The sequence below is a fragment of the Dromiciops gliroides genome, chromosome 2 (assembly GCF_019393635.1).
Source record: "Dromiciops gliroides isolate mDroGli1 chromosome 2, mDroGli1.pri, whole genome shotgun sequence".
Classification (NCBI taxonomy): Eukaryota; Metazoa; Chordata; class Mammalia; order Microbiotheria; family Microbiotheriidae; genus Dromiciops; species Dromiciops gliroides.
The window spans coordinates 40,586,690-40,614,048 of NC_057862.1; the positions used below are offsets into that span (position 1 = coordinate 40,586,690).

Consider the following 27,359-nt stretch of genomic DNA (forward strand, 5'->3'; position numbering starts at 1 on the left):
GCATGTGGCCCTGGAATGGGACAAAGAGTAGTTGATTGAGTCATGACGTGGAGGCACAAAGTTGGCCATCTCTAGTACTCTGACTTACTCTTACGGTTCAGATTCTATGGGAAAAGTGTTGCTCCTCCAGGAACCCTAAGTTCATTTCCCCTCCTTTAGAATCCATTTTCTATACAGCTTCCAAAAAAATCTTCCTAAGTCAATAGGGTAATAATCATGTCAGTCCCCTATACAAAGATCTTTAGTGTCTCTCTATTATCAACTTGGAAGGAGACTCTTCTAAAGTGTCCAAGGGTTTTCTGCTTGCCCCTAAGCTATTTAACATTTTCAATCAGTGGCTTGGTGCTGTGGGACTCTAGGATTTCCCTAACAAAGAAGAGATCTATATAGCATTCTGCAAAATGCAAACGTATTTCTTGTAGCCATCAGCAAGCAGGCAAATGACAAGAGAAGCAGTGACACCAGGTCCCAGGGGCCATATGACTTGGATAATACTCTTCTTTAGTGCAGCTACTTTTCCAGGTTCTAAACCTGCTCTGAGAGCACACCAACCAACCACATTTAAAGATAAAGCACCAACTATAAACAAGTCCTGACCTATGCCCTAAAATGACATACCTAGCTAAAATATTCCACCCACCCTCTCTTCTTAAACCCTGGAGCAAATGACCTTCCTTGACTGGCCTACTTATACAATAAATTTACTGTCATAGATCATTTTAAAATAAGGAGTCATCTTACAATATATGTGCATAAATGCATATCATCTAGAACAGTACTTTGTCCATTCGACAGTATTTGCATAAGGGCAGAGGTGACATGGCTATCAAGGTTTCTGACACAACCTAGAATTAGAATGTCCAACACTTTGACAACAGAATCTTAAAGACACAGGCAGGTTAAAATGCCCTAAGGGGCTACATACAGAAACATGTATATATAAGAGGCCTATTCTCACTGGTCTTTTATCTAATTTTGTTTGCTTCAATCACAACCTTTCCTAACTGTAGAGGGATGGGGGGAAGCATGTTGTATTCTCAAAAATTTGCTTGAGCTGCCATGTAGCATCTGAATGCTTCTAGCAGCGAGCAATTAACTGTCGTGAATGTTTTTAGAGCAGGAAGCCAACTTTCACTTAAATGGGGGACAGGAAGGTACGAGCCTCACTTTTGGTGAGCAGAACATCAAAAGCCAGTCCATCAACTTGTCCTGAGAATTTCTCCAGGGGCTCACAGCTCTGGGTCAAGGTCATGGGATGCACTCACACCAGTCGCTGCTGGTGTCAAGAGCATTTCTTCCATTCGTCACCATCTATCTCCAGAAGCTTGTGTTTTCTCAGCTTCACTCAGACCATTGCATGGCTTATTCTTTCATTCCCACCCCATCATGTAGGCGCACCAAGACTGAAGCACAGCCTGACATATCCCACTAGGTGGAACTGCCTGGGGGAGGGTGTTAGGAGAGCAAAATAAATGCTACAAAGACCAGTTGGGATATTTCAAAGTATCAATTCCCTAACAAGGAGGCACCAACAAGACAATTCAAAGAGTTTAATCAGTAATAAGGTTGGGTGTCGGTAACAATAACAGAGTCAGTCTGAAAGAAGCAAGGAGTTCAGTAAAGCAAACCAGAAACAAGAAGTCAAGGAAGTATTGGGAAGAGCTTAAATATGCTAAGATCCCTATTGTTTGCTTGGAGCCATAGCACTTAATGTGTTCTTTTAAGCATGGTCCGGCCAACCTCTGTGTACTGATCCTCAACATGGTCCTAGAATCTTGATAAAATACTAAGTTCACCACTAACCCTGCCTGAAAAGACTTTGGAAACTATTTTTTATAAACATCTGAAAGGTAGTCAGGGTATTTTAATATATGAAAGCATGACAGCATAATCAAAACTGTCATACCAAATTTGAAAAATAGTTTTTCATTCATTCTCATCTTACGCAATGCAGCTATTGGCTCCCTCTTGCAAATGCCTTTGTGAAAACTACTATCTGGCCCAGGAGGTTAGGCACCATATTTTAGATAGATCACTAAGAACACAGAAAAATGCCCAGTGAAGGGCAATCAGGGTGATGAAGAGCTCATGCCATATGAAGATCACTCAATGGGACTGGAGATATTCTGCAAGGAGCAGACCCAGGAAAGATGTAACACTGATCTTCAGGTATTTGAAGGGCAAGTTCAAAGTGGAGGCAAGACAGTCTTCAATATGCAAAGACTGTTAGATGAGCAGGGAGAAGCTGGGCTCTTTTTGGTACTAGATAACTCACTAGAGATGGGTTGTGTAAGGCCCTACATGAAAAATCCAGTAAAGTTGCTTCATTCTATACTAGTTCCTGGCTCCAGAACAGAAAAGAGTACTGTATTGCCTATCATAGATACCCTGCCCTGACAATGCTGCTAGTTAGTCACCTCAACTGGTAAGGAGTTGTCAAATCTCCTAAAGATCCTGTCAGAAATCTTTCAATTTCTCCCTCAGAGCACAGCCAATCAGGCAGCAAAATCTACCTTTGTTAGCAATGGGGAAGCCCTCAATAGGCACATTTGGAAATAATTCAACATGTAACAGAAATAAAAATGACAACTTAAATTTATATAAAGTTTTAAGATTTAACTCAACAACCCTGTGAAAATGTTGTTCTTATTTTAGAGATGAGGAAACTGAGGCTAAGAAAGGTTAAATGACTCATTCAAAATCATAAAACCATTCATTATCAGAGTAGAGATTGGAAATTGGATCTCTCCTGACAATATCCTATTCACTATGTCCTACTGCCTCTGAAATTTAAAAATCTCCTAACCTTGGTACCTTACTGAATAAATTTGTCTCAAGGGCTGATAGTCAAGAATGTCACAAGAATGATGCTTCATTTTAGAGATGAGGAAACTGAGGTCCACAGGTGCCACAGGGATAGTCCAGTTTGAAATCCAAGTCTTCTGACTCCATACCCAACGGTTTCTTTCTTGGTCTTTCTGTTTGTTATTTCAGTATTATGTCCCAGTACTAAGTTATGTCACTAGAATCTACCTAATGAATTTTATAAAATACAAGATGGTCCCAGGCTGGTTTACCTAACATTCTAAGGGAAAGCTCTCGGAGCTGGTGTTCCTAGTGGCAATCCTAAGGCTCCCCAAGATCAGCAGAGTTGTACAGAACAAGCACAAAGTGCTGTGTTCTACATCTTTGCCAAGTGACAATGTATCTAAGAGCATGCAATAGCTATTAACCTGAAAAGCCTATTCCCTATCCACACCAGACAACCTACTGACTCGACAGAATTTGATACAACTGAATTTAAAATATTTGCCATTGAGTTGAGTAACTAGAATAATGAAACAAGTACAAAAAAGCTTCAACAAAAAACTCACATACATCATACCTTCCATGGCCTCACATGTACTGCCAAAGAGAAAAGAACACATGTTGCTCTTTGGTCCTGGGAAGTATTTGCAAATCCTATTCTTCTGACATACGTGCAACAAGAGGAAATTATGCACCCAGGTTGAGTTATAGCAGTGTGAAAAATGGAAACTATATAAAAACAAATATCCATTTCTGTAGAACTTCACAATGAAAGCTTTGCGAGGCATAGAACTGTATAAGGGGCAAAAGAAAAAAGAACTATACAGGAAAAAAAACCTTTACAAGGAAAATCTATAAAAGAGAAAATAATAACACCCGACACTAAATGGTTCAGGATGGGGCCAAAGATGGGCACATTACTCACAGAAATTCTTCTCCAGGATGTTTGTGTGTATTTATCAGCATATGTGCACTTCTCCCCTTTAGAATTCTGGTGGCATTTACACCTACTGGCCTAAACAAACAAGAAAAAACAATGAAAATAATAGATATATACTTTGTTGTGTATATAAAGACACATAAACTGATTTTACATACATAACCTATATCAGATTGCTTTCTGTCTTGGGGAGGGAGGGAGAAAAATTTGGAACTAGAAATCTTATAGAAACAAATGTTGAAAACCATCTTTACATGTAACTGGAAAATAAAATAATAAAATACTTTTATGATAAAAACAGACACATAAATTAGATGATTGGTCATGATAGCTACTTAGAAGTCTCTTTTAAGGAATAAGAATGGAAACATATCAAAATAATTTCTGCCAACTTTGTCACTACCCAAAAGGGAGAAAAAACAAACAGAGTGATTTTTTTTTCTTGAAAACATAAGATGAAGGTCCACCTGCAAAACCCCCCCTGCCTAGAGGAATGCTGCTTTGTTCCGTCAGCTAGTAAGAGTTAACTTGATGTGTCCATTTCCACGCACTCTCTTTCAGAATGTGTTAACATGCATTGGTTTTAAGTGGCTCTCTGCTTGGGTAGGATCCATCTGGTGACTGACTTCTTATTTGCAAACTAATTTTATACATATTACCCCACCCAGAGAACATGGATATCCCAAAACAAAATAAGAATGATTAATAAATGTGCAGTTCTGCACACTATTGAGTTTTAAAAGCAATACAGTCGCAAATATTCACAAAATTCTTTTAAATGTAGCAATGGATTGTGAATCTTGAGAATTCTAGGATGTGACCATAGCAACTAGGTAAATAGCCCAGTAGGAGTATAAATTCCCTGCCTTGATGGAAAAATTATAAAAGAAAAATCCATTAAGTTAAGCTTCTAAATTGCTGCTTTGTATAAATGACTAAGAATTTTCTGAGTGAAAATGAGATCATAGAATAATTATAGCTTTTCATTTTCCCAGTACAAGTTAAATACTATTACAGTAAACAAATTAGAGCAAAAATTCTCTGTGAAGCAAAAGAATATATAAACTCTAATAAATAATTTACAATTTAAAGAATTTAGATAGTTCATTTGTGTTCAGTATAAAGGGATTTAATTTCTGCCATATTAGGGAGGATGAAAGAGGGGAAATGTTGTTTGAAAATGTGGCCATAAAGTTATATTATTTACTAAATTCTATACTTTATTACTTGTAGTACCAGAAATCATTTTACTATGTTCTTTCTAAATAACAAATATTTATACAAACATATCAGTAGCGTGGCAGTGAAACAAGCACTGCGTAAGGAGAAAGTGGACACGGGTTCAAATACTATTCTGCTCTTACTACTTGGGTGACCTTGGGCAAGCTCTTGAATTTCAGTGCTCCCCCTCCCCCTTCCTTAGTCTTCTCAGACACAGTGACTTCTATAAGGCTACAGAGGGAGGTCATTAGCAGCAAAACCCCAATCTGGTTTTCCACTACACTAAAAAAACAGCTTCTACAAAATACAAGGCATAAAGGAAATGCCAAAAGTACACTTTAAGCAAAAGGATGTGGGTTTAAGCTGTAGCATTTGACCTAGACCTTGAAGGCCTATCCTTTATAGGAACTGTTTAAGCACGACAGAAGAAAACTGTATTTGAGGTACACTGTCCGCCCTTCTGGGAGTGACCCATTCTGGTTGTGCCAGAGACATGGCAAAGTACAATTGGGTTTGGGGAAATGATAAATAGATCAGTTTGACTAAAGTCAAGTGTATATGAAGAAGAGTATTAGGAGATAAGTCAGCTGGGACCAAAGAGAATTTACAGAGCATGACAGAAGCACATTAGGACAGTAGACCCTTCCTTCAAAGAATTATATTTTACTGGATTCTTAAAAAAAAATCTCAAGAGATATTGTTTAAGGCTTAATGATATGCTGACATTTTAATAGAGGGAAAAATAAACAAATGTTTCCTTAAAACTGTAATGTCTTCAAAGGTTATTATAGGCACAAATAAGAGAAACAGAAGACCTGGAGATGGAATGGTTCTTTCTGAGGGTTTTGGGAAGGAAAAGAAAAAGGATTAAAAAAAAATACACTAATGTTATAGAAAGGAGGAAGAGGAGGGTGGAGCTTGCTATTTTGCATAACTGGAGTATATGAAAAGACTGTACAAACATGGGGTAGAGAAAATGGGCATCAGATGAACTTCACTCTAATCTAAAGCGGACAAAGGAGGGAATAGACAGAAAGACATACAGAGTACATGTAGTGTAGAAATACATTAAAGTCAAGAGGAAAATAAGCAGGGATGGTGTTAAGAGAAAGATTAATACAGGGGAGGAAATTGTTATTAAGCAAAATAAACTCACTGATTCAGGGCAGAAGGTGGGGAAGGGAAAAGAATTAGAATCTAAGAGAGTATCTTTCAATTGGGGAATGGCTGAAAAATTTAGAGTATATTAAGGTAAGGAAGTATTATTAAGCCATAACAATTTCAGAGAATCATTAGTAGTACCTATGTACTCATACAGAGCAAAGTGAGCATAACTAAAACAATTTATAAAAGGATAACAGCATTGTAAAGAAAAGCAACTTTGAAAGAAATAAGAACTCTGAACAAAGCAACGATCAACAACATCCACCAGGAACCTAAAATGACGTGTGATAACCCATCTGCTGACCTCTAGAGAGGTGATAGCATCGAGGGGCAGACATTTTGAAGCAACATGTTAAGCAACACTGCTAAGACCTGTACCTGACTAGAAAGTATGGTATGAGGGTACCATATCACAGAGAAGAATCTTTGTATCCACAGAACCTGGCAACACAGGTGCTTAATAAATGCTCAGTTGTTTGGTTGATATCAAGGCTGGAAAGACTTTGTTAGTAGCTCCTTAAAGAGCCTTTCTTCAGTTCTCTTGCACCTATATTCCATCTTGCACACCACAGTCAGATTTAGATTCCTTGTGCATAGGTTTTGTCATGTCATTCCTCAGCTCATTGCTTTTCAGCAATATTCAATCAGTTGCCAAGTCCTGTTGATTTTACGTTTGTAACTTCTTATGAATTGGACTTCTCTCCTTTAATTTGCTACCATCCTGGTGTAGGTCACCATCACCTCGTGCTTGTTCTGTTACAGTAGCCTTCTAGTGGGTCTGCCTGTGTCCAGTCTCTCTCTCCTCACTCTAGTCTGGCCTCCACTCAGCTTTTAAATTGATCTTCCTAAAGTACAAGTCTTATCATATCAGACCCCCTACTCATTGAAGTCCAGTGGTTCCCAGGGACCTCCAGTATCAAATATAAAATTATCTGTTTGGCTTTTAAAGCCTTTCATCACCAGGGTCCTCTTACCTTTCCAGTCTTATACCTTATTCCCCACCACATTCTTTGTCAAGTCCAGTGACAATGGCCTCTTAGATGCTCCCATCTCCCCGCTCTGCATTTTCATTGGCTCTCCCCCAAGCCTAGAAATTCTCTATCTCCTCATTTCTAACTCTTAGCTTCCCTGGATTCCTTCAGGTCTCAGCTAAAATCCTCCTAGGAGGTTTTTATGCCTCGGCACGCTTTTTAGATTTATCACTATTCATTTCACCTTACTAAATATGTCTCATCGTTTCAGCCTAACAAGATCTTTTTGTATCTGATTCCATCATTCAATATATTAGATATTTTGCAGAGCCACTGGCTCAGGTAGAGTAACTAGGTCTTTGACCTAGGGCACTGAAATTTAAAGAGTATTGATAGCACTTGTTCTTTAGCAGCACAGAAATGCCTACACTTCAAATTTCATTAGCAAGAATGAGTTAAGTTGAAAACTATCATATAGCATATTTCTTTTCCTAATGACTATGCCTCAAATGAGTTCCTTTTCCTCCACACTCTTCTACAGACTCCTCAACATATCTGAAAGTGTCTTTTGTACTGCTTGCCCCAGTTGCAAAAATTGCTAAATACAGCCCTTTTAAAAGATAAGTATGTTGTTTACATCTTCATCTAAGTTTCTGATAAAAATATTGAACAGAACAGGAAAGAGGACTGTGGGGCGCACCTCTGAGCCACCCCCTTCGAACTGATTTAGATTAATAAACCACTCTTTGATTCTAGTCATTCAAGTGCTTCCAAAGTCACCTCTCCAAATTGTCATCTAGTCTACATTTCTTCATCTTATCTACAATGATACAAAGACCGTGTCAAATTCTTTTTTTGGAGTGGGGCAATGAAGGTTAAGTGATTTGCCCAGGGTCATACAGCTAGTAAGTGTCAAGTATCTGAAGCCAGATTTGAACTTAGGTCCTCCTGAATCCAGGGCTGGTGCTTTATGCATGGCACCACCTAGCTGTCCCCACCTTGTCAAATTCTTTACTGAAAACCAGGTACACTCTAGGAAAGTATCCTAATCTCCTTGTCTAGTAATGCTGCCTGCCCCCAAAGGAAATTAGAATAATTAGACACAACTGTTCTTGATTTTAAAAAGTGGGTTATAGTATGAAGAACCTGCTTTCTTTCCCATTTTGAAAATAGAGGCATTTGCTCATGTGATCTCAGGTAATGAAAATTTCATATTTAAATGTCTTGGAAGCAGTGCCATTTAGCATGATGGTTCCTAATACTGTAAAAACTAGAATGAAAGACACACCTGACCCAACATAACATCAAGGGAGTTAGGAAGATGTGTAGCCTACTGGGAAAGATTTCCATTAGGACACACACAGTCACACTTACGAGCTGCTGCTCCAACTGCTGGATTTTTTCATCCTTCTTCTTTAATTCTTCTTTAAGGAGTTTTATCTCATTTAACAGATCTTCATTCTGACACAGAAAACAGGAAAAAGTAGACATGAAATTCTCTGGGAAGGAGCTTCAGGGAGAGGCACAAGGCCTGGGATCTCCTCTGTCCAGGAAATTTTCCACTACCCACTCAGGTCAGGGCCTTCTCTGCAAGGCACAGGACTTGAACCCACAGCTTATTTCTATATGACAGCATCCAATGACAACACAGAAACTAAAATGATCTGTGATAAACTAGAAAAATCCCTTTGAGACACTAAGAAATTGATACATTGATACAATAACGCATAGCATATTTCATTAATAATAAGGCTGTGTAAACATGACTAATGCAAAAATATGTTTAATGTGATTGTACATATATAACCTCTATCAGATTGCTTTCTCTATTAGGGAGGGAGAAAAATTTGGAAATAAAAATCTTATGAAAACAAATTTGAAAACTATCTTTAAGTGTAACTGGAGAATAAGAAAATATTTTTATGATTTAAAAAAAATAATAAGGCTGTATAATTCATTGAAGAAATCAAAACTAAGAACCAAAGTACTACATGAATTCATTTGTTCCTATATTTTACAAAACCTAATTTATAAGTAAATAAATAAAATTTTACATTTATGAAGATCAAACACTTGTAAATAAGAATGAATTTTAGATTTAAGTTTGGCTTCTTTGGTCTGCTTCAGGAGTAGGGGAAAAAACTAAAAAAAAAAGCTTCTTGAAATTGGGGGAAAATATTTTTTTAAAAACTGCTCAAGTATAAGGAGGGAAAGGATATGTAGCCAAGAGTCAATCTGAAAAAAAAATATGGGCTATTTTAAAGAATTGCAAGCTCACTAAGTCAACAGTGTCCCATGACAGCCATCAAAGCTGCCATGGCATCATGCAGGCTGCATTAAGGAGACAGAGTGTTCCCAGGGCTGAGGACACACATCTCTTCCTGCCTTCTGCCCTTGTCAGACCCCATCTGTAATACTGCATTCCATCCTGGGAACATTTCAGAAAGGACACTGATGAGGTGGAGAGCATTCATAACAAGGAAAATGAGATGGGGAATGAAGCCCCTTGAGGTTCTGCTAGATGAGGATGGGCTGAAGGGCTTAGGGACATGGAGCTTGGAGAAAGGAGGCTGATTGGGGATGGGGGGTAATTGTGCTCTACTGTGTCTAAGCATCTTGACACATGGAGGAGAGGTTCGATTTGTTCTGCTTGATGCAATAAGTTAAGAAGAAGCAAAGCTGTGTTTGCTATAAGGAAAAACTGAATAAACAGAACCACCCCGAAGTGAAATGAGCAGTAGCTTCATGAGGCAGTGAATCTGCCCTCTCAGGAGGCGTTAGTTAAAGCAATGGCTGGACAACCACTCTTGTCCAGTTTGCATTACAATGCCTACTGGAGTCTTCCAATTCTGGGATTACAATGATAAATTAAAACAAACAGAACAACTGTATGCATTGTACCTTATATATCTGATCCCCAACCTCTGGTTCTGGTTCTGGACTTGACGGCAATGATAGCTGAATATCTTGTGAGCCATTCCCATCATTCTGTCCAAGAGAAAAGATAAAAAACAAGCACTAGCGAAATCCATAAACAAACTGAAAACTTTCCTTTGGCCATCTATTCTGCCAGGTTGTCCATCTTTAAAACACAGCTGCCAAGATATGGCAAAATAGAACAATTTCACATTCTTTCTCTTCCCGTGCCCTGCTTGAATAAGTAATAAAAATGTTCCCAAATAAGTCAAGAAGGAGGAAAGAGGTCTTCTAGGAGAAAAAGGAGAAGTGTCCTTAAGTGATTAAGAATGTGACTGTAAGGATGAAGTTCTCCCTAATGTTCCCAAGAAAATACCACTCCTTTTGTGGGTGGTAACATCAAGGTCATATTATCTGCTACTTTTTGAGTAGGAAGAAGTACTAACATGCAGCCACTGTTCGTAAAAGAAGGTGATTTCAACTTTTAATACCTAACATTGCCTCAAATCAGTATGTTTACTGACACCAAGACAACAGGCTTGCTGCAAGACATTTCCAATAGCTGACCTTGGGCAGAGTGGTGAGGCAATGGGGCCCAATAAAGGATGGAAGGAGGTCAAAGGAGAGGGTCAGAACACAGGAAGGGCTCTTCTTTGTAAGGAACAAGAATGATCCAGCATCTTGAGGATGAAAGGTATTGAAAGTTTGGTAGAAAAAAGTAAGGCTTTCCTTAACTACACAGCACAATTTTATTTTGCCTGGGGTTGATACTGTAGAGTGAATTTACCTGTAATATTTTAAACTACCCCTACTCTTCTTCTAATTCAACTCACTGATGAAATCAAACATAATGCATATAATATAAAGCAATTAACTACAAATTAATACAATCAATACTCAAAGCATTTAATAATGATAAGTTAGAACCTGAGAAATTTCAATCTGAATTCTAATTCTATTTGCTAAGTGAGTTAAGACTAGGGAAAAGGTACAAGCCTATGTTATTTTCTTTTCACTTTCAAATAATTATGTGATTATGAAAAGGAATAAAATGTTATTTCTTTATTAATTGAGAATTTATAGAGCAACTATTGAATGATCAAAACGATAACAGGAGTTAAACTGATGGTTATTTAAAGAGCATTTAACAAAAGGGAAGTTTCCAAGTGCTCTATTTTCTACAATTTTGATTAAATGAAACATTAGTTAAAGACCTACCATGCAGAAAAGATGGTTAAGTATTATTTATGGTTATTTCCAGGAATATGCTCCTAATAATTCAGAACATACCCCCAAAATTTCTACCACTAGAACAGGATCTTCATATACATAAATCCAGATAATTTAGAAAGATGTCTGGGCCCTTTCTGTAATACTTTTCCACTGCTTCTCTTGAGCAGGCACCAATGGCCAAGTGTCACAGCAAAGATATCTTTCTATTTTTATTGCCTTTAAGAAAACCATTAATTTGGAAAACTCACTAAAAATTACTTTTAAATTTTTTAAGTGATCAATAGTGAACTTAACTTGAGTGTAGGATCGTAGGACCAGAGGACACAGAACTAACAAAAAGTTTTGGTGAGCCCTTGGTCCAATCCAACCTGCTCATCTCATAGAAGAAACCGAGGCTCAGAAAGGCCCCAAGTTGTGACCTGAAGGTCACATGGGCAGTAAGGGGCAGAGCAAAGGTTCACATACAGAGTTTTAGATGCCAAACCCAGGGTTGTTCCCACTGCAGGGTGTTCTACACTACTTTGGTACACTCTTTTGTATTAACTGCCTTGCCAATTAATGTGTGAAGATCTCAAATGAGAATTAATGGTTCCTGCTTATGTCTTTAAAAATGAGCTACTGTGTTACAAGCTAGACTTCCATACACAACTGGAGCATTTCTGCTAAGGCAGACACATGTGCAACATGTAAGAATTTAATCATAAGCATAGGGTTTAGAGCTGGAAGGGATTTGAGAGATCATCTAGGATTTCAAACCAAATCTCTCCTGACTGCAGGTCCAGGACTCTTTCCACTATCCTTCACCACATGATATCAAAGGGAAATAAGCATTTTCATATGTGCTAAGCACTGGCTAAGTGCTTTTAACAAATATTCTCTCATCTGATCCTCCAAACGATACTTCAAGGTAGGTGCTGTTATGATCCTAATTTCACTTTTGAGTAAACTGAGGCTGACAGAGATTGAATGACTTCCTCAGGGATATACAGGTAGTAAGTGAGGCCATAGTAGAACTGAGGTCTTCCTGACTCTAGGCCCTGTGTTCTTTGTACTGGGGCACCATTACTGCCTCACTCATGATGACAGCACAGGGTGGTTGTTAAGAGCATTTGCAATTTTTAAAAAGCTCAAAGTGTTGTAAAAATGAGAATTGTGTTTACTGTACCATTAATGGGAAAAGACATGAAAAACACGTATAAATGTGCTTTGGTAGTTTTTAAAGGAAAACAAAAATTTCACACTGAATAAACTATAGAAAAAAGCTAATAACCACATCAAATATATTCTTGTATCTTTGTTGGAGTTATCATCAGAAATGTTGATTATGATGCCAGATATTAAGTATCATAGTATCGAAACATTTATCTTTTAAGTTTAGGAAATGACCTTTTTAACAAAAAAGATATTTTAAAAAACTGAAAGCTACATCCTCTAAGTGTCCGAAAATTTCTGAAGCCCTTTAATCATTTTTGATAGAAGTTTTTCTTAAATATATTACAAACTTACCTGGCTTGCTGAGCACAATTTAATCTTTTCTTAATAGACCAGAGTCAATAAATATACTTCTATAGAATGATAGCTTATATCCCATTAAAGCTGCTTGCTGAAATGCTTCCTGTTTTCTAGCTGAATTCTTTTATCTCCATTTTATATTTTTGTCCATGTGCTGTTGCCCCTGCTACCCTTTTTTTCCTGGTCAATTGATTAATCTTATTTCAGAAGAACAGCCTCTAGCAATCACAACATTTATTCCCTTCTAATTTGCTGTCCCTCAGCTCTGAGCGAGGGCTTCCCCCTAAAAATAAAGTACCCAGACTCTAGTGCCAGGATTACATGACCTGTCTGGGGGGAGTAAAGGCCTTTCCTATCTATCTCCTGATTCATGTTTTGGATGGCTAAAGGGCTAGATGACCAACTCTTGGAATTAGTCTGCTGCTAAATGATTGTTTTCCAGCTGCAATTTCTAGCCAGGATTTCTTTGTAGATATTGGGGTTCTTTGGATTTGCAGCAGGATGGAATTTCTATTTTTCTAATACTGAAAGTCCTACTGTAGTAACCATTCCTTGGTTAGGGCACAGCAAGGAAAATTTTGGAACAAAAATTGCACATACCACTACAATGGCAGAAATCCTTAGAATCTGCTAAAGAGAAACTAATTTGACATTCTGAGTACTCCTAAGAAATACAACAGTAGTAGTCTCAGCTGCAGCTACCGTCTCTCAATTTGACAAATCATGGGATGGCCCCGCCCTTCCCACAATGAGGGCATTGCATTCCAGGCACTACAATGGCAATCATACAGAAGAGGCTTTTAGTTTGCTGGCACTGAATCCATACAGCCAAGTTTTCATCTGTGGAATTTAGAATTGAGTCAACTAAAATTTCACAATCACTACAGTTGTTTCTTAAGAGTGGCCCTTGAATTTATTCATGACTTTTAAATTTATCATTGAAAGAGGACATGAAGCAATCTAAAACCCACACACAGAATGTTAATATCATTCCAGTGGTCTTGGAAATATCTGTATGGGCAGACATGTGCCCACATGGTTTTTAGGCCTTCTACATCGTCTTAGAAGTAAACTAAAGAATTTTAATGGTTCACTTTTAATCTAACATTTGCAGGTTATTTTAACTTATTTTTAAAACTTCAAATATCCACATCATTTTTATTTCAAAAACTGGACAGTAGTTAAATTTACTTTTCCTTGAGTTTCATATTATTATGTATTATAAAATTTTATTATATTTATCTTCTCTTGTTGAAGAAAATGCCTTTCATATCTCTATAGTGGAAAAGGGTGAAGACCAGATTTCTTAATGTGTAGCTGCATGAAAACACATAAAATTAAATTACTCATATAGATAACATATCAAACCAAGTAGTAGAACTACTCTAGAACCCTCCAGACTATGAAATACACATATATTTTAAATACAATCACAAGTTTCCAGAATCAGTATTGGAATCCAGTTCTGTTCTCAGAATTAGGAATTTTCATTACATAATCAAGGAACCACTTTCAATTACTAAATGTGACAATAAAAAAGATACTCTTAGACACTGTCGTCCTTTTCTAGCTTCCCATCCCCATTCTGAGGAAGAAATGCCAAATGTTGTTTGTAGTATAACAACAATGATGATGATTAATCAGTGACAGCAGCATTTATATAGTGCTTGAAGGTGTGCAAAAGGACTTCACAATATGCCATCTCGTTCGATCCTTACAATAACCCTGTGAGGTAGGAGACATTATTACACACCCCCTTCCTTATTTTTTTAAAGATGAGGAAACTGAGACTGAGGAAGTTTAAGGAATTTGCCTAGGGTCACACAGCTAATGAGTGTCTAAGGCAGAAATCTAACAAGTTTTCCTGACTTCTAATCCAAAACTATCCACTATGCCAATCTCTTCTCTATTTGTCCCTAACACCAAAAAAAACCTCTATTTGTCTATCGGCAGGATCTGTGATTGAAACTTTAAGGCAGGATCCTAGCAATACCTGATCTCAAATGATACTACAAAGCTGTAATCATCAACACAATTTTGCACTGAGTAAGAAATCAAGAGGTTAATCAGTGGAACAGATTAGGGACATGATAAACTGAAGCAAAGAAGCACAGAAACCAGGTTTGCTTGGTTTTTTTTAATGAATTCAAATACCATGTAGTGGGGCAAGAACTCACTATTCAACAAAAATTGTTGGGAAAACTAAAAAGTAGTCTGGCAGGACCTAGGTAGAGACCAACATCTTACACTGTATATCAAAATAAACTCAAAAGAGAAACATGATTTAGTAAATTAGAGGATTGTCTGTCAGATCTATGGATAGGAAAAGAGTTCATGACCAAATGAGGTAGAGAAATCCACAGGAGGTACAATGGATGCTTTTTGATTACATAAAGTTTTTTAAAAATGCACAAATAAAAACACTGCAGCTATAATTAGAAGAAAGGCAGGAAACTGGGTGAAAAAAAACTTTTCAGCAAGTTTCTCTGATGAAGGTCTTATCTCCAAGATATATAAGAAACTGAGTTAAAAAGAGGAATAAAAGCCATTCCCCAACTGAAAAATGGTCAAACATGAATAAAATCCAAGCTATCAATAGTGAGGGCCAAATTTAATATATGGAGAGTTAATTGGGTGGCTTGTCAAAATATTGGGGTCCCGGAGATAATGAAGGATGTAATGATTGGAATGACACCACCTGCTAGAGACTTACTGTAGGAAAGCTCCACCATGAGGAGAAGGCACCTGAGGGCAAGACATGTGGCTTTTCTTTGGCATCAGGAAGTGACGTTTGCTTGTGGGAGGAAGAGGGGGTGAGGTTGGCGCTCTAGCTCTCTTTCACCAGGATTCTTGTGGAGAGCAGAGCAGGAGAACAGTAGCTCCCTGAGATAGATAGATGAATCTAGGCCTTTCTCTCTCTCTTCACCAAATTCTTATTCTCCTTAATAAATGCTTAAAAGTCTAACTCTTGCTAAAGCTTATAATTTATTGGCGACCACTCATTAGATATTTTAGACAGACTAGCTAGAATTTTAGCCCCTTACAGGGACCTCTAGGTTTAAAGCTCCCTCCCCTCCAAAACTGTCTTTTTAGATATTTTAGATATTTCTCCCAGGCCAATAAGAAAGGAGCCTCTGTTCCACAGATGAATCAAGGTTTTATCAAGGAGAATAAAGTAAACAGCAAAGGTGAAATTAATAAAATCAAAAGACAAGGGAATAGGGGAGAAGAAACACAGATAACCCTCCTAGCTCTAACCTAAGTCTATTCAAAAGAGCAGAGTAACTCACCACCTGGAACTTGTAGCTTCAGTGGAAAGCACAGCTTACAGCCAGGCTTGAATGACTCGTCTGCTGCTGCTCCTGCTTGCACCACCAGAAGGGAAGAAGACTCCCAAAGAGGCTCAGACTCCCCTCTTCCTCCCCCAAAAGGGGAGGTCCTTCAAAAACTGCCTATGGAGAGAGGTTTGTCCTTCTAACCTCAGTAGCATACATAACTTCAGGGCGGGCCAGGTGTGGCCCCTCCCAAATGAGTCAGCCAAATTCCAATAATTTTACCACAATAGCCATATGAAAAAATTTTCTAAATCCTTTAAAGCATAGAAATATAAATTTCAAAGTACTACCTCATACCTCTCAGATTGGCTAAGTTATGCCAAAAAAGGAAAATTATAAATGCTGGAGGGGCTGTGGGAAAAGAGGTACTTTTTAATTCATTACTGATGAAAATGTGAAATGGTCCGATGTTCTGGAAAGCAATTTGAAACTATGCTCCAAAACTATTAAACTCCACATGCCCTTTGACCCAGTGATATTGCTATTAGGACTATACTCTAAAGAGATCAAAGAAGAGGAAAAGAACCCAAATGCACAAAAATATCTGTAACAGCTTTTTCTGTAGTAACAAAGAATTGGAAACTATGGGAATGTTCATCAATTGAGGAATGGCTGAACAAGTTATGGTACATGAATATAATGGAATATATTATGCTGTAAGAAATGATGAAGGGCATGGTTTCCGAAAGCTCTGGGAAGACTTGCATGAACTGATACAGATTAAAGTGGGCATATGCAGGAGAACATTTCAGACAATAACAACAATATTGTAAAGATGATCAACTTTGAAAGACTTGGGAATTCTGTTCAAGAAAATGACCAGCCATGATTCCAAAGGACTCTTGATGAAATATGATAACCACATCCAGATAGAAAGCTGATGGACTCAAGAATTCAGACTGAAGAATATTATTTTCTTTCTTTCTTTCTTCTATTTTGGGGAAGGGGAAAAACCTGGATAACTCGGGAATTTGTTTTGCATAACTATGCATATTTATAATTTTGTTTTGCTTACTTTCTCAACAGGTAGAGGAAGAAGAGGAAGGGAGAAAGAGATTTGGAACTGAAAATAAAATGGAATTTTTTAAAAAAAGAAACTTTAAGGTAGTATTGGGGGGGGCAGGGCAATGGGGGTTAAGTGACTTGCCCAGGGTCACACAGCTAGTAATGTCAAGTGTCTGAGGCCAGATTTGAACTCAGGTACTCCTGAATCCAGGGCTGGTGCTTTATCCACTGCACCACCTAGCCGCCCCCTAAGGTAGAATTTTTAGCATCTAATATATCTTTCAATTTTTTAAAGGTAAGTTAGGCATCATGGCATAATGGTTAGCCTGACAGTCAGGAAGAACTGGGTTCAAGTCTCCCTCAGATACATACTTAGAATCTAGGCAAGGCACTTAACCTACCTCTCAGTGTACAAATGTATAATTATCACTGATCTCCATTGATGAAGGGAGTTTTTCCATACTGAGAACCCTACCCCAATGAAATATCATAGGTCAGTACTCATCTACGATCAATCTAGAAATATACTTGGGCAAGGAAGAGTCTCAGAAGCTAATCAAGGAGCTGTGCTTTGGATTAGATGAAAAGAGCACCAATCTTGGAAGTCAGAAGACTAGTCTAAGTTCTCTTCCTAAATTAGCTGTATAACCTTGAATTAATCACTTATGTTCTCTGTCTCAGGTAATTTGAAAAATGAGGATAATGATACAAACCTATGTAATTCTTAGGAATGTTAGGCGCCTAGAATGAAAATGTTCATGAAAATATTGTAAAAAAATTTTTAGAAACTATACAAACATAAGGTACCCCATACCTAAGAATGTGTCAGATATCAACACAAGAACAATATCACCTTTGATGTGGCTTTTTGGGATGGTGTTGTTCTCAAAAGATTTTAAGCTCCTTAAAGACAGAGAATTTTGTCTAATGTGCCTTGCGTCTTATAGGTACTCAATAAATGTTGTTTGTATTGGATTTTTATGTATATTATTGCTAAGTTAATAAGATGAGGTCTATTTCTTATGTTTTAGCAGTGATCTAGGAAGAACTCATTCTTTTCCTCTTTTCTGAGAAAAGCACAATATAAAAGTTTCATGTTTTATGCTATAAATACACGCCAGAAGCTAGGAAGCTGATATGTTTGTGGTTACCACTGCTATTTGCTTCACTATCACTCAAAAATTCACTCTTACCATAGTAATCAAATATCTATGGGAAGACGATCAATTAATATGGTATCTAAGTCACCATTAAAGCTACAAGTGCTAATCCTCAATAATAAAAACTATCCACACCTATAAAGTAAAATTAACTCCATAGGATAATGAATAAAACTAGATTTGAATGTATTACATTCATGATATTTAAAATAATTCAATTCAAATATTGATTAATCATCTACTTACTATGTGCAAGGGCCTATTCTAGGTGCTGGGGTAAAATGATAAAAACAAAATACTGCCTTCAAGAAGCAAAAATTGCAAAAATATCTGTAATAATATAAATTTCATTTCTATAATTGCATATTCCTGATATAATATGCCTGGGGTGAGGAAAACTAAAATGTTCTACCATTTTCAAAACAGTAAATCAACAGAAAACAATGCATTTTAAAAGTAAATTCACTTCTGGCAAAATTCGAATAAAGTTTCATAGTTGTTCTTCTATTCTCTGTAGTAAATTTTTAATATTAAATATTCCCTAAGATGTTTGCCATTATCTACATGACAGGAATAGGTAGTCTTTTAGAAAAATATCTATAGCTTCAGTGAATAATTCTGTTAATAAAATGACCAATAAAAAGTTTACTTTTTAGGGGACACTGAAAAGATAACCATCTCAAAAGGCTTGGAATGTTCAAGCTTCATAAGCAGGAAAATAAACACGTTAATTACACATGTAAATATCAAGTACAAAGTTCATTCCAGAGGCTACCCGTAACCTAGGGTTCAAAATACTAAAATTCCATTAACCCCACTTAACTACACTTTGTCACTTAGTTCTAAGTATCTTGGAAGCTTTCCTGTTGTTTCAGCAGAATTTCTGGGCTCAATAATAATTTGCATTGACTGAATTTGCATTGATTGAAGACACTACTCAAGATGACAGAAGAATTTCTTTCCCTATTCATTGACCCATTTTAGGAAGATTTTCCTGTTAGCAAGGCAACCATCACCTAAACCCTTGGTGATCTCAAGATTTTAGGGAAATGAAAAGTAGTTCCCCTTAATGCTGTCTGGAAAAAAATGTGCTTTCTCAAAAATTTAACATGACAAATATATAGAGAGATATATCCATGTTATACCTCCTTTTAAAGATGGCATTATGAAAGACTCTAGTTCATATACTATAGCACTTTTCACGTTTTATTAAACTGTGGGCAGAGTCTGTAACAAATACCATCTTACCCAACTGGTTCGTGTAAGCTGTAAACACTGGTATCTTCCTACATGTTCCAAGACACTTGAAATAGACATAACTAATTGAAATTTTTAAAAAGCCACCAAGATGATTACTACAGGATTTGGCAGTACTGAAAAATCCATTGTTGACAAACATCATCAGTGAGGTCAACAAAGCTATTTTGTCTTTGAGATATGTTGTAACTCAGTCACAAAGATATATATCCCCAAAAGGTAGAAGAGTTGGGAAAAATACTTTGAAAGGAAATGGACAAAGTACATTTCAAATATATAGACTCTGGAATTGAAAGAAAATATATTTATTTAGAATATTTTTAGTAAGTAATTGTAATTCACATGAGAGATCTTAATGTCACAAGGTCATGCAAAGTATGCTTATTTTTTTAAAATATGAGACAATGTCCAATAATTTCTTGAGAGTTAATTATAATGGTATATTATAGTGGTGTTTTAATTGTTATTTTACAGTTTAAAAAACCTCTAGACTTCTAAGATAAGCTGCAAAAATATCTAAAGACGGATGAAGAAACTTTCTACAAATCTTTCAACAAAGGACAATGAGAGTGATAAGAAGGAATGGAGGGTCAGCTAGGTGGCGCAGTGGATAGAGCACCGGCCCTGGAGTCAGGAGGACCTGAGTTCAAATCTGGCCTCAGACACTTGACACTTACCAGCTGTGTGACCCTGGGCAAGTCACATAACCCCCACTGCCCCGCAAAAAAACAAAAAACAAAACAAACAAAAAGAAAAAAGACTGAAAAGAAGAAACTCTTTCTACAATGCTTTAGAGAGAGGGAAATACAGGCAAGAAGACCACCATAAAGATAACCTTGTGTAATACATCAACATTTATTGTAATAGATGAGCAGGCAAAGAAAGCAACAAAGAACTCAGTAAGAGCCTACAAATGTATTACATCTGGCCACATTACTCAATAATTACAAACTCAATGATTTTGACACAAAGGGAGATAGAGCTTGGAAGGATGGTGAAAAATATATTGAAAATATGGTTAATGATTAAGAAATGAAAGAGGGTAAAGGTTCTGTCAACTACATGTATACAGAAACATCACACCTATATATTATGAATACTTTCTTTGATAATAGTCAAAACATAATGAAAACTGATTACAAAAAATTAAATTGACATCTCAATTTTTTGTGTTTTGTTTTTGGAGGGTTTTTTGGTGAGGCAATTGGGGTTAAGTGACTTGCCCAGGATCACAAAGCTAGTAAGTGTTAAGTGTCTGAGGTCAGATTTGAACTCAGGCCCTCCTGACTCCGGGGCCAGTGCTCTATCCACTGCGCCACCTGGCTGCCCCTGACTTCTCAACTGATAAGAAACAACTGTTTAATGATATTGAAGTCATTTCAAAATAGACTCTGCATGCATGACAAAACCAAAGATCAAAACAGCAGCAAGTCACAGAGCACACATAAAGAAAGAAAGAAGAAGCCAGGAGCTGGTCAAAGGGAACAAGGAAAGGACCCCTCCCCCATGAACTCTCACTCACATCCTATGGAAGGTTAAGCAACAATGCAATTGCCATAAGGAAAAGGCAAAAACAGGCCACACATCCCCTCAGTTGGAACTAGTTTCCTTACCAAAGGGAGATGCTTAACTACCAAGAGAATCACTGGTTGAAAATTTATAAATTCCTTTCAGTACCTTGGGGAAGAGAATATTGGAAGATGAGGAGAAGCATCACATCTCATAAAAAAAGAGTGGAGTAGGGAAGAGAAAAACAAGGTGTTGGAAGCATGGTGTGAAACTCCATGAAGAGACCTTAAAGACAAGACTGAGGACCACAAAAAGGCAAAAAGCTGGAAGTTGTCAACATTTCTCTAACAAATTATTTCCTCGATCAATAACAGTGGAAATGCCCATTTAGACTCTATCTTGATTTCCGATGAGTACATGATGATTTAGAAAGAAAACTAAAAAAGTCAAAATAAGATGAGCAGCTTTACCAGGCCAAACCCAAAGGATAAATATGCTGCTGGTGCCACAATTTTAAAAACACTGAGGGGTTAATTCTAAAGATATGTGGGAAGGGAAGGTATACTACTGAGAAACATGATTGAAAGGCTGACTACTTTTACATCTCTTAATGATAAGAATGATTTACATAAATATCAAAGGTATTCTTGCTGAAAATGAGGAGGGCACAAGCAGGCTCTCATTAATAGTTTTCTATGGGAGAACCCAGTCACACAACTGATGAAAGGTACAGAGAATTCCAAATTTCACTGTGTTCATGACTTTTCTTTTAAGGAGGGGTAAAGAAAGTTGTCATCAAGATGTATGGCTGAAAAAGACGCCTTAAGTCACATAATGAGAGTGAGGGATGATCAATGGACAACTTGACTGGCATTTTGGGGATGACAAAAGACCACAAGGGGTCGAGCATCCCAGAGGTATCAGCGCTCAGGAGGAAGTGCTCTCTGTAACTCCAAAGCATCTTAGAGAAGAATATATACAAGTGTATATGTATACATATATGTGTGTATACACACATGCACATTCATATCTATGAAAGGTGATTTTTAAAGTATTTTAGAGTGTTTCATGTCTTAAGTATTTTGTGGAGTAAGAAATAAATAGCATGTATGCATACACATACACTACACACACCCCTAATTATCTACTTTGTACATCGAGTACCTTTTCAAGATGCAATCCCTTTAGAGGAGACCCTAGACATGAGTCAAGCCTAAACTTGGCATAGAGTTTTACTTCTCAGTTTTACTCTTGAATGGGGACATAACAAGCCAGAAGGGTGAAAAAGGCTGCGGCCCTCTCTTAGGGTCAGCGCCCACCCCATCTTCAGGATGAAATGGGGATTCCTCTGAGCCTAGAGCAGGAGCCCTTTCTCCGGGAGGCCTCTCCTGGGCTACAAGTGACACAATCTTGGAAGAAACAACCCCACTAAGATCACATATCCACTGGAGTACTGCTGATTAAATGTAATTTTATTTAACCCAGTGAATTAATCTGAATCCCAAGAAGGCAGATTCATTCAGAAGAAAGCTAACAGGGTTTTCTCAATGGCTTCTCTGAAAACTGTGTAATTTAAACCCCATTATAAATAACAGCCTTATCCTCATGGGCAGTATATTATCTTTGTACATACCTTCTTCTACTGCTTTATACACTGGATGTACCTTAATAAACATGGATAACTGAATAGTTTGATAAACTAAGGGAGCAGAGAACATCTAACCTGAGGGTTAGATAAATATCGATTTGGTCACCACTACCACCCCTGATAGGAAGGCTGGCCTAACTATTCCTTTCAGGTTGGAATCCTGAAAGTTACAAACTCCTTCAATTATCATCGGAGGTTAGTAAGAAAAGTGCTGAGCCAGTTCAAACGTGCAGTGATAAGCGCAGTTTGTTTACCTACTACAAGAGAACTGAATCTGCTGCTCTTTCATCCACTCTTTGTTTCACCTTCAGATTCACCTTCTGCCTTGCCCCATTTACTTCTCTTTTATCTCCCATTTTTTAATTTGATCATTACCAAGCCTTCATCCTTCTTATTATTGCCATATAATTACTCAAATTATGGAATGGAAATATATGTGTAAATATGCTGCATTCACTGAACCTCCATCCCACAAAATCTCCCCCTCTCCCAGAAAAAAAAAAAAACTCAGCTAGAGAGAAAGTCTAAGGGATATAACAGAATTACTAATATTCTAAAAGGAGAAAAGAGGGCTTCTAGACCATTGGGTAGATCTCCTCTAGAGGATTTTAGGGGGAAACGTGGACAAACACTCACATTGAGGAAAAGGTAAAAGGGTGCTGCGAACTGTGTCAGAAGTACCCAAAACATGAAAACCATAGACCCACCAAAATACAAAGAATCCATTACAGGAGGGTTAAGAATAATTATTAATAGGGGGCAGCTAGGTGGCACAGTGGATAAAGCACTGGCCCTGGAGTCAGGAGGACCTGAGTTCAAATGCAGACTCAGACACTTGACACTTACTAGCTGTGTGACCCTGGGCAAGTCACTTAACCCTCACTGCCCTGGAAGAAGGAGAAGGAGAAGGAAAAGGAGAAGGAGAAGGAGAAGGAGAAGGAGAAGGAGGAGGAGGAGGAGGAGGAGGAGGAGGAGGAGGAGGAGGAGGAGGAGGAGGAGGAGGAGGAGGAGGAGGAGGAGGAGGAGGAGTAGGAGAAGGAGAAGGAGAAGGAGAAGGAGTAGGAGAAGGAGAAGGAGAAGGAGAAGGAGAAGGAGAAGGAGAAGGAGAAGGAGAAGGAGAAGGAGAAGAAGAAGAAGAAGAAGAAGAAGAAGAAGAAGAAGAAGAAGAAGAAGAAGAAGAATTAATTAATTATGAGCAGAAGAGAATAAGCATTTATATAGCACCTACACATGCCCAGCACCGTGGTAAATGTTTTACAAGTATTTTCTCATTTGATTCTCACAAAAAGTAGGTGCTATTATTATTCCCATTTTACAGTTAAGGAAATTGAAGCAAAAAGAAATGAAGTGACTTGTGCAGGGTCAGGCAGCTAGTCTGAGCCCACATTTGAACTCAAGTCTTCCTGACTCCAGGCCCAGTGCTCACAAACCAGAGAACAAAGTATCTAGAAGAAAGTGAGTCTGAAATGCTCAAGTACATCAACGCCAATCCTAAAATGTGATCCAGAACTGAGAATACAATTCCAGAGGTGAGGGGTTGTAGCCAGAGCAGAGCATATCAGGACACCCACCTCTCTCACTCTGGACACAAGAGCCTTCTCTGTATCACACTCTTCTTTTCTGGGGCAGTTACCATCCCAATGTCTAGTTCCCAATGAGACATTCCTTAGTGGTTACGCTGCACTATCAAGAAGGAGGAGGAGAAGGAGGAGGGGGAGGAGGGGAAAGAGGACAAGGGTGGAGAAGATGGAAAAGGAGGAGGAGGAGAGAAAGGAGGAGGAGTTGGAGGATATACAAGAAGGAGGAGACCGGGCCTTTGCTCTGAAAGAAGTCAAACAAGCCATCTGTGGTAGGCATGGGGAAGGGGCTGGGCCTAGGAGGTCCTGGTACAGTGTCTCCCAGCCAGCATATGTCAGCCAGAGGGGGGATGTGGGCCCCAGTGGACCCAGCTCCCAAACAAGCTCTTTCTCCTGCTTCTCTACAGTGGGGAAGAGTATACAAACATATGCTGTATGAAAGTGGGGGCTATGTAGTGAGATCAGAAATGTGGAGCAGATAAACCACAACACAGATAATCTACAATAGCTGAAATAAGCATTTACTACATTATGAAAGTCAAATACAGAAGTCTGTGGTACCAGATAACAAAACCAACGACAATGCCACCAAGTAATAAGTAATGAATGTGCAAGCAAAGATTTAGTACTTCTTCAGAGCAAATCACAAGGTAGCTGGTTCTATGGGGACAAAGGTCCTGAACGCTCCCCTCTCTGGAAGGTAGACTATGTCTGACTCCCTCCACTCCTTCCTGAGAAATGTCTGCATTCTTTTTCCTCCCCTCTTGGCTTGAGAGATACCACAGCTCTCCTATCACTGTTTCCTGCACTGACTTCTCATCATCTTCCCCTATTCCTTCATTGGAGTGATGATCCCCAAGATTCCATCCTTGGTTCCCTATTTTTATTCTACTTTCTCCTTGGCAAGTTAAATCACTTCCTTGGCTTCAAATGATCACCTCTAGCCAAATGATTCTATAATCTTCCATGCCCCCCCCCCCACAACGATCTATAAATGATCTCAAGCTACAGGTCCCACCAACACCTCAAACTCATTATGTCCAAACCTCAGCTTTATAAGCTTTCCCCAAGAAATGATCCTACTTCCGATTTCATGATTTTTCAGTGTCACCACCATTTCCCATTTCCCATCTCTGACCCTCCGTCTTATTTCTGATTCTCCTTTTTGCCTTGCTTCTCAAACTCAGTTACTAGTGTAACAGAGGGCACTTCATATCCCCCAAATCTCTTCTGTCTGAAGCCCCCTCGAATTATGGCACCGCCCTCTTACAGGCCCACATGATCACCTCTGTTAACTATTAAAATAGGCTCTAAGCAGTACCCTACCTCCATACATTCTTCTCTCCAATTCATCATTCACACTGATGTCTTTCCTTATGAATTTCCTTATGAACCTTAAAGCACCAGAGAAATGATAATTCCTGTGCATAGATGGTACACTGGATAGAGTACTGGACATGGTATCTGGAAGACCTGAGTTCAAATCCTGCCTCAAACACTGTGACCCGGGGGAGAGGGTCCTCACCTGAGTTTGCTAACTTGTGAAGTGAGAGGGCTGAATCTAACTGACCCCTAAAGTCCCTTCTGGCTATAAATCTGTGATCCCATAATCCACATAGTGTGATATTCCTCTGCTCAAAACTCTTTAATTACAACTCCTACAATTATCATGCACGACTTTCTCTTAGAGTTATTAGGGTATCTATTATATTTTCCTCCTAAACTATAAGTACCATGAAAGTAGAGACCCAATATTAGCTGATCTCTGGTAATTTGTAAACACCCAGAACAATGTTCTTATGTGACATGAGGCATTTAAATGTTTGCTGAAGTAAACTAAATTAGTGGATATCATAACAGAAAGTCTGTGAGGTGGCAAATAAGAATTGTAAATAGCTCGAAAGCACAGAGACTATAAAAACATCATTACAGTATTCCCTGATTCTTCTCTTCTCTCAAATCTCTCCGCCCCCACCCCTTCCAAACAGCTCCCCCCCCCCCCCGCCCCATTTCTCTCTTGCCCTGCCCTAGAGAATAAGAAATCTCTTCCCTTCTGAAAAGGGCAAGGTCTATCAGCTCCCTCCCTCCCCTGAGTGCCTCCCCGAGTCTAAAGTTAGAGTTTAGCAATTATAGCTTGTTGGATATAGCATCATGCCTGGAGTCAGGAAGAACTGAGGTTCAAATCTGACTAGATGTGTGATCCTGGGCAAGTCACTTAACCTCTATTTGCCTCAGTTTCCTCATCTGTAAAATAAATATAATAATATCTCCAATCTCCCCAAGACTGTTGTGAGGATCAAATGAGATAATATTTATAAAGTATTCTATAAATTCTGGTGATGATAATAATGGCTCAATATGAGCTGAACTGCTTCACCTGCCACTGTCCCTTTCTCCAGTCCTCAGACCCTCTTGACTTTCCTCAGATCTGACATTTACTTCCATGCATTCTCAATCCCTCTGGTTAGTGCTAACTCAGCTCCCAGGAATAACTACTGAAGACCCAGAAGAGAAAGTTCTTGTCACCAATGTCCTTGGCACTGTCAAATGATTCAACATCAGAAACTGACAGGATTTTATTGGGGGGAATATCATTAAAGAAGAAGCCTGTCCATCTGCTTTGCTTCTGCATCCCAAGGACCAGAGGACCCTTCCATCTGCCTTGCCTGGTGTTGTCTTCCCCATTAGAAAGTGAGCCCCTTGACAGAAGGGACAGCTACTTCTTCTATTTGTGCCCCCAGCACTTAGGCCAGTTTTTTTGCACATAGTAAGTGCTTTAGCAATATTTCATTCATTCATTCAGCTAACAGAACCCTCTCCTTTACTCCCTGTTCTGATCCATGTCATTTCCCCGTTGTCCCCCAACCTCTATAAATGCCAAATATCATCTCGCATGCTGGAAACCAAGGAGCAGGATAGCCCAGTTGGCAGAGATTCAGAAAGAAGGGTACCTCTCTATTAGATTATACTCTATACAATCTGTTACCCTGAACCTGCCAAGAAACCATTTATCCTGTTGGATGGACTTTCCACTTTCTACCAGAGAGTGGAGGGTTCTCTGGGGACAAGGAGGAGACAAAACCACCATCAAGAACAACATTAC

General features: G+C 38.4%; 1 protein-coding gene across 8 annotated transcripts in view; it reads right to left on the reverse strand.

Annotated features, from left to right (window-relative positions):
- CCSER2 (coiled-coil serine rich protein 2) overlaps positions 1-27,359 on the reverse strand; it is a 127,265-nt gene that overhangs the window by 24,342 nt on the left and 75,564 nt on the right. For all 8 annotated transcript variants that reach the window (XM_043988175.1, XM_043988176.1, XM_043988173.1 and 5 more), the window contains 3 exons: positions 10,006-10,092; positions 8,479-8,565; positions 3,734-3,823 (listed from right to left, as the gene is read on the reverse strand). In XM_043988175.1, coding sequence (XP_043844110.1) covers positions 3,734-3,823; positions 8,479-8,565; positions 10,006-10,092 — 264 coding nt within the window. The remainder of the gene's footprint in view (positions 1-3,733; positions 3,824-8,478; positions 8,566-10,005; positions 10,093-27,359) is intronic.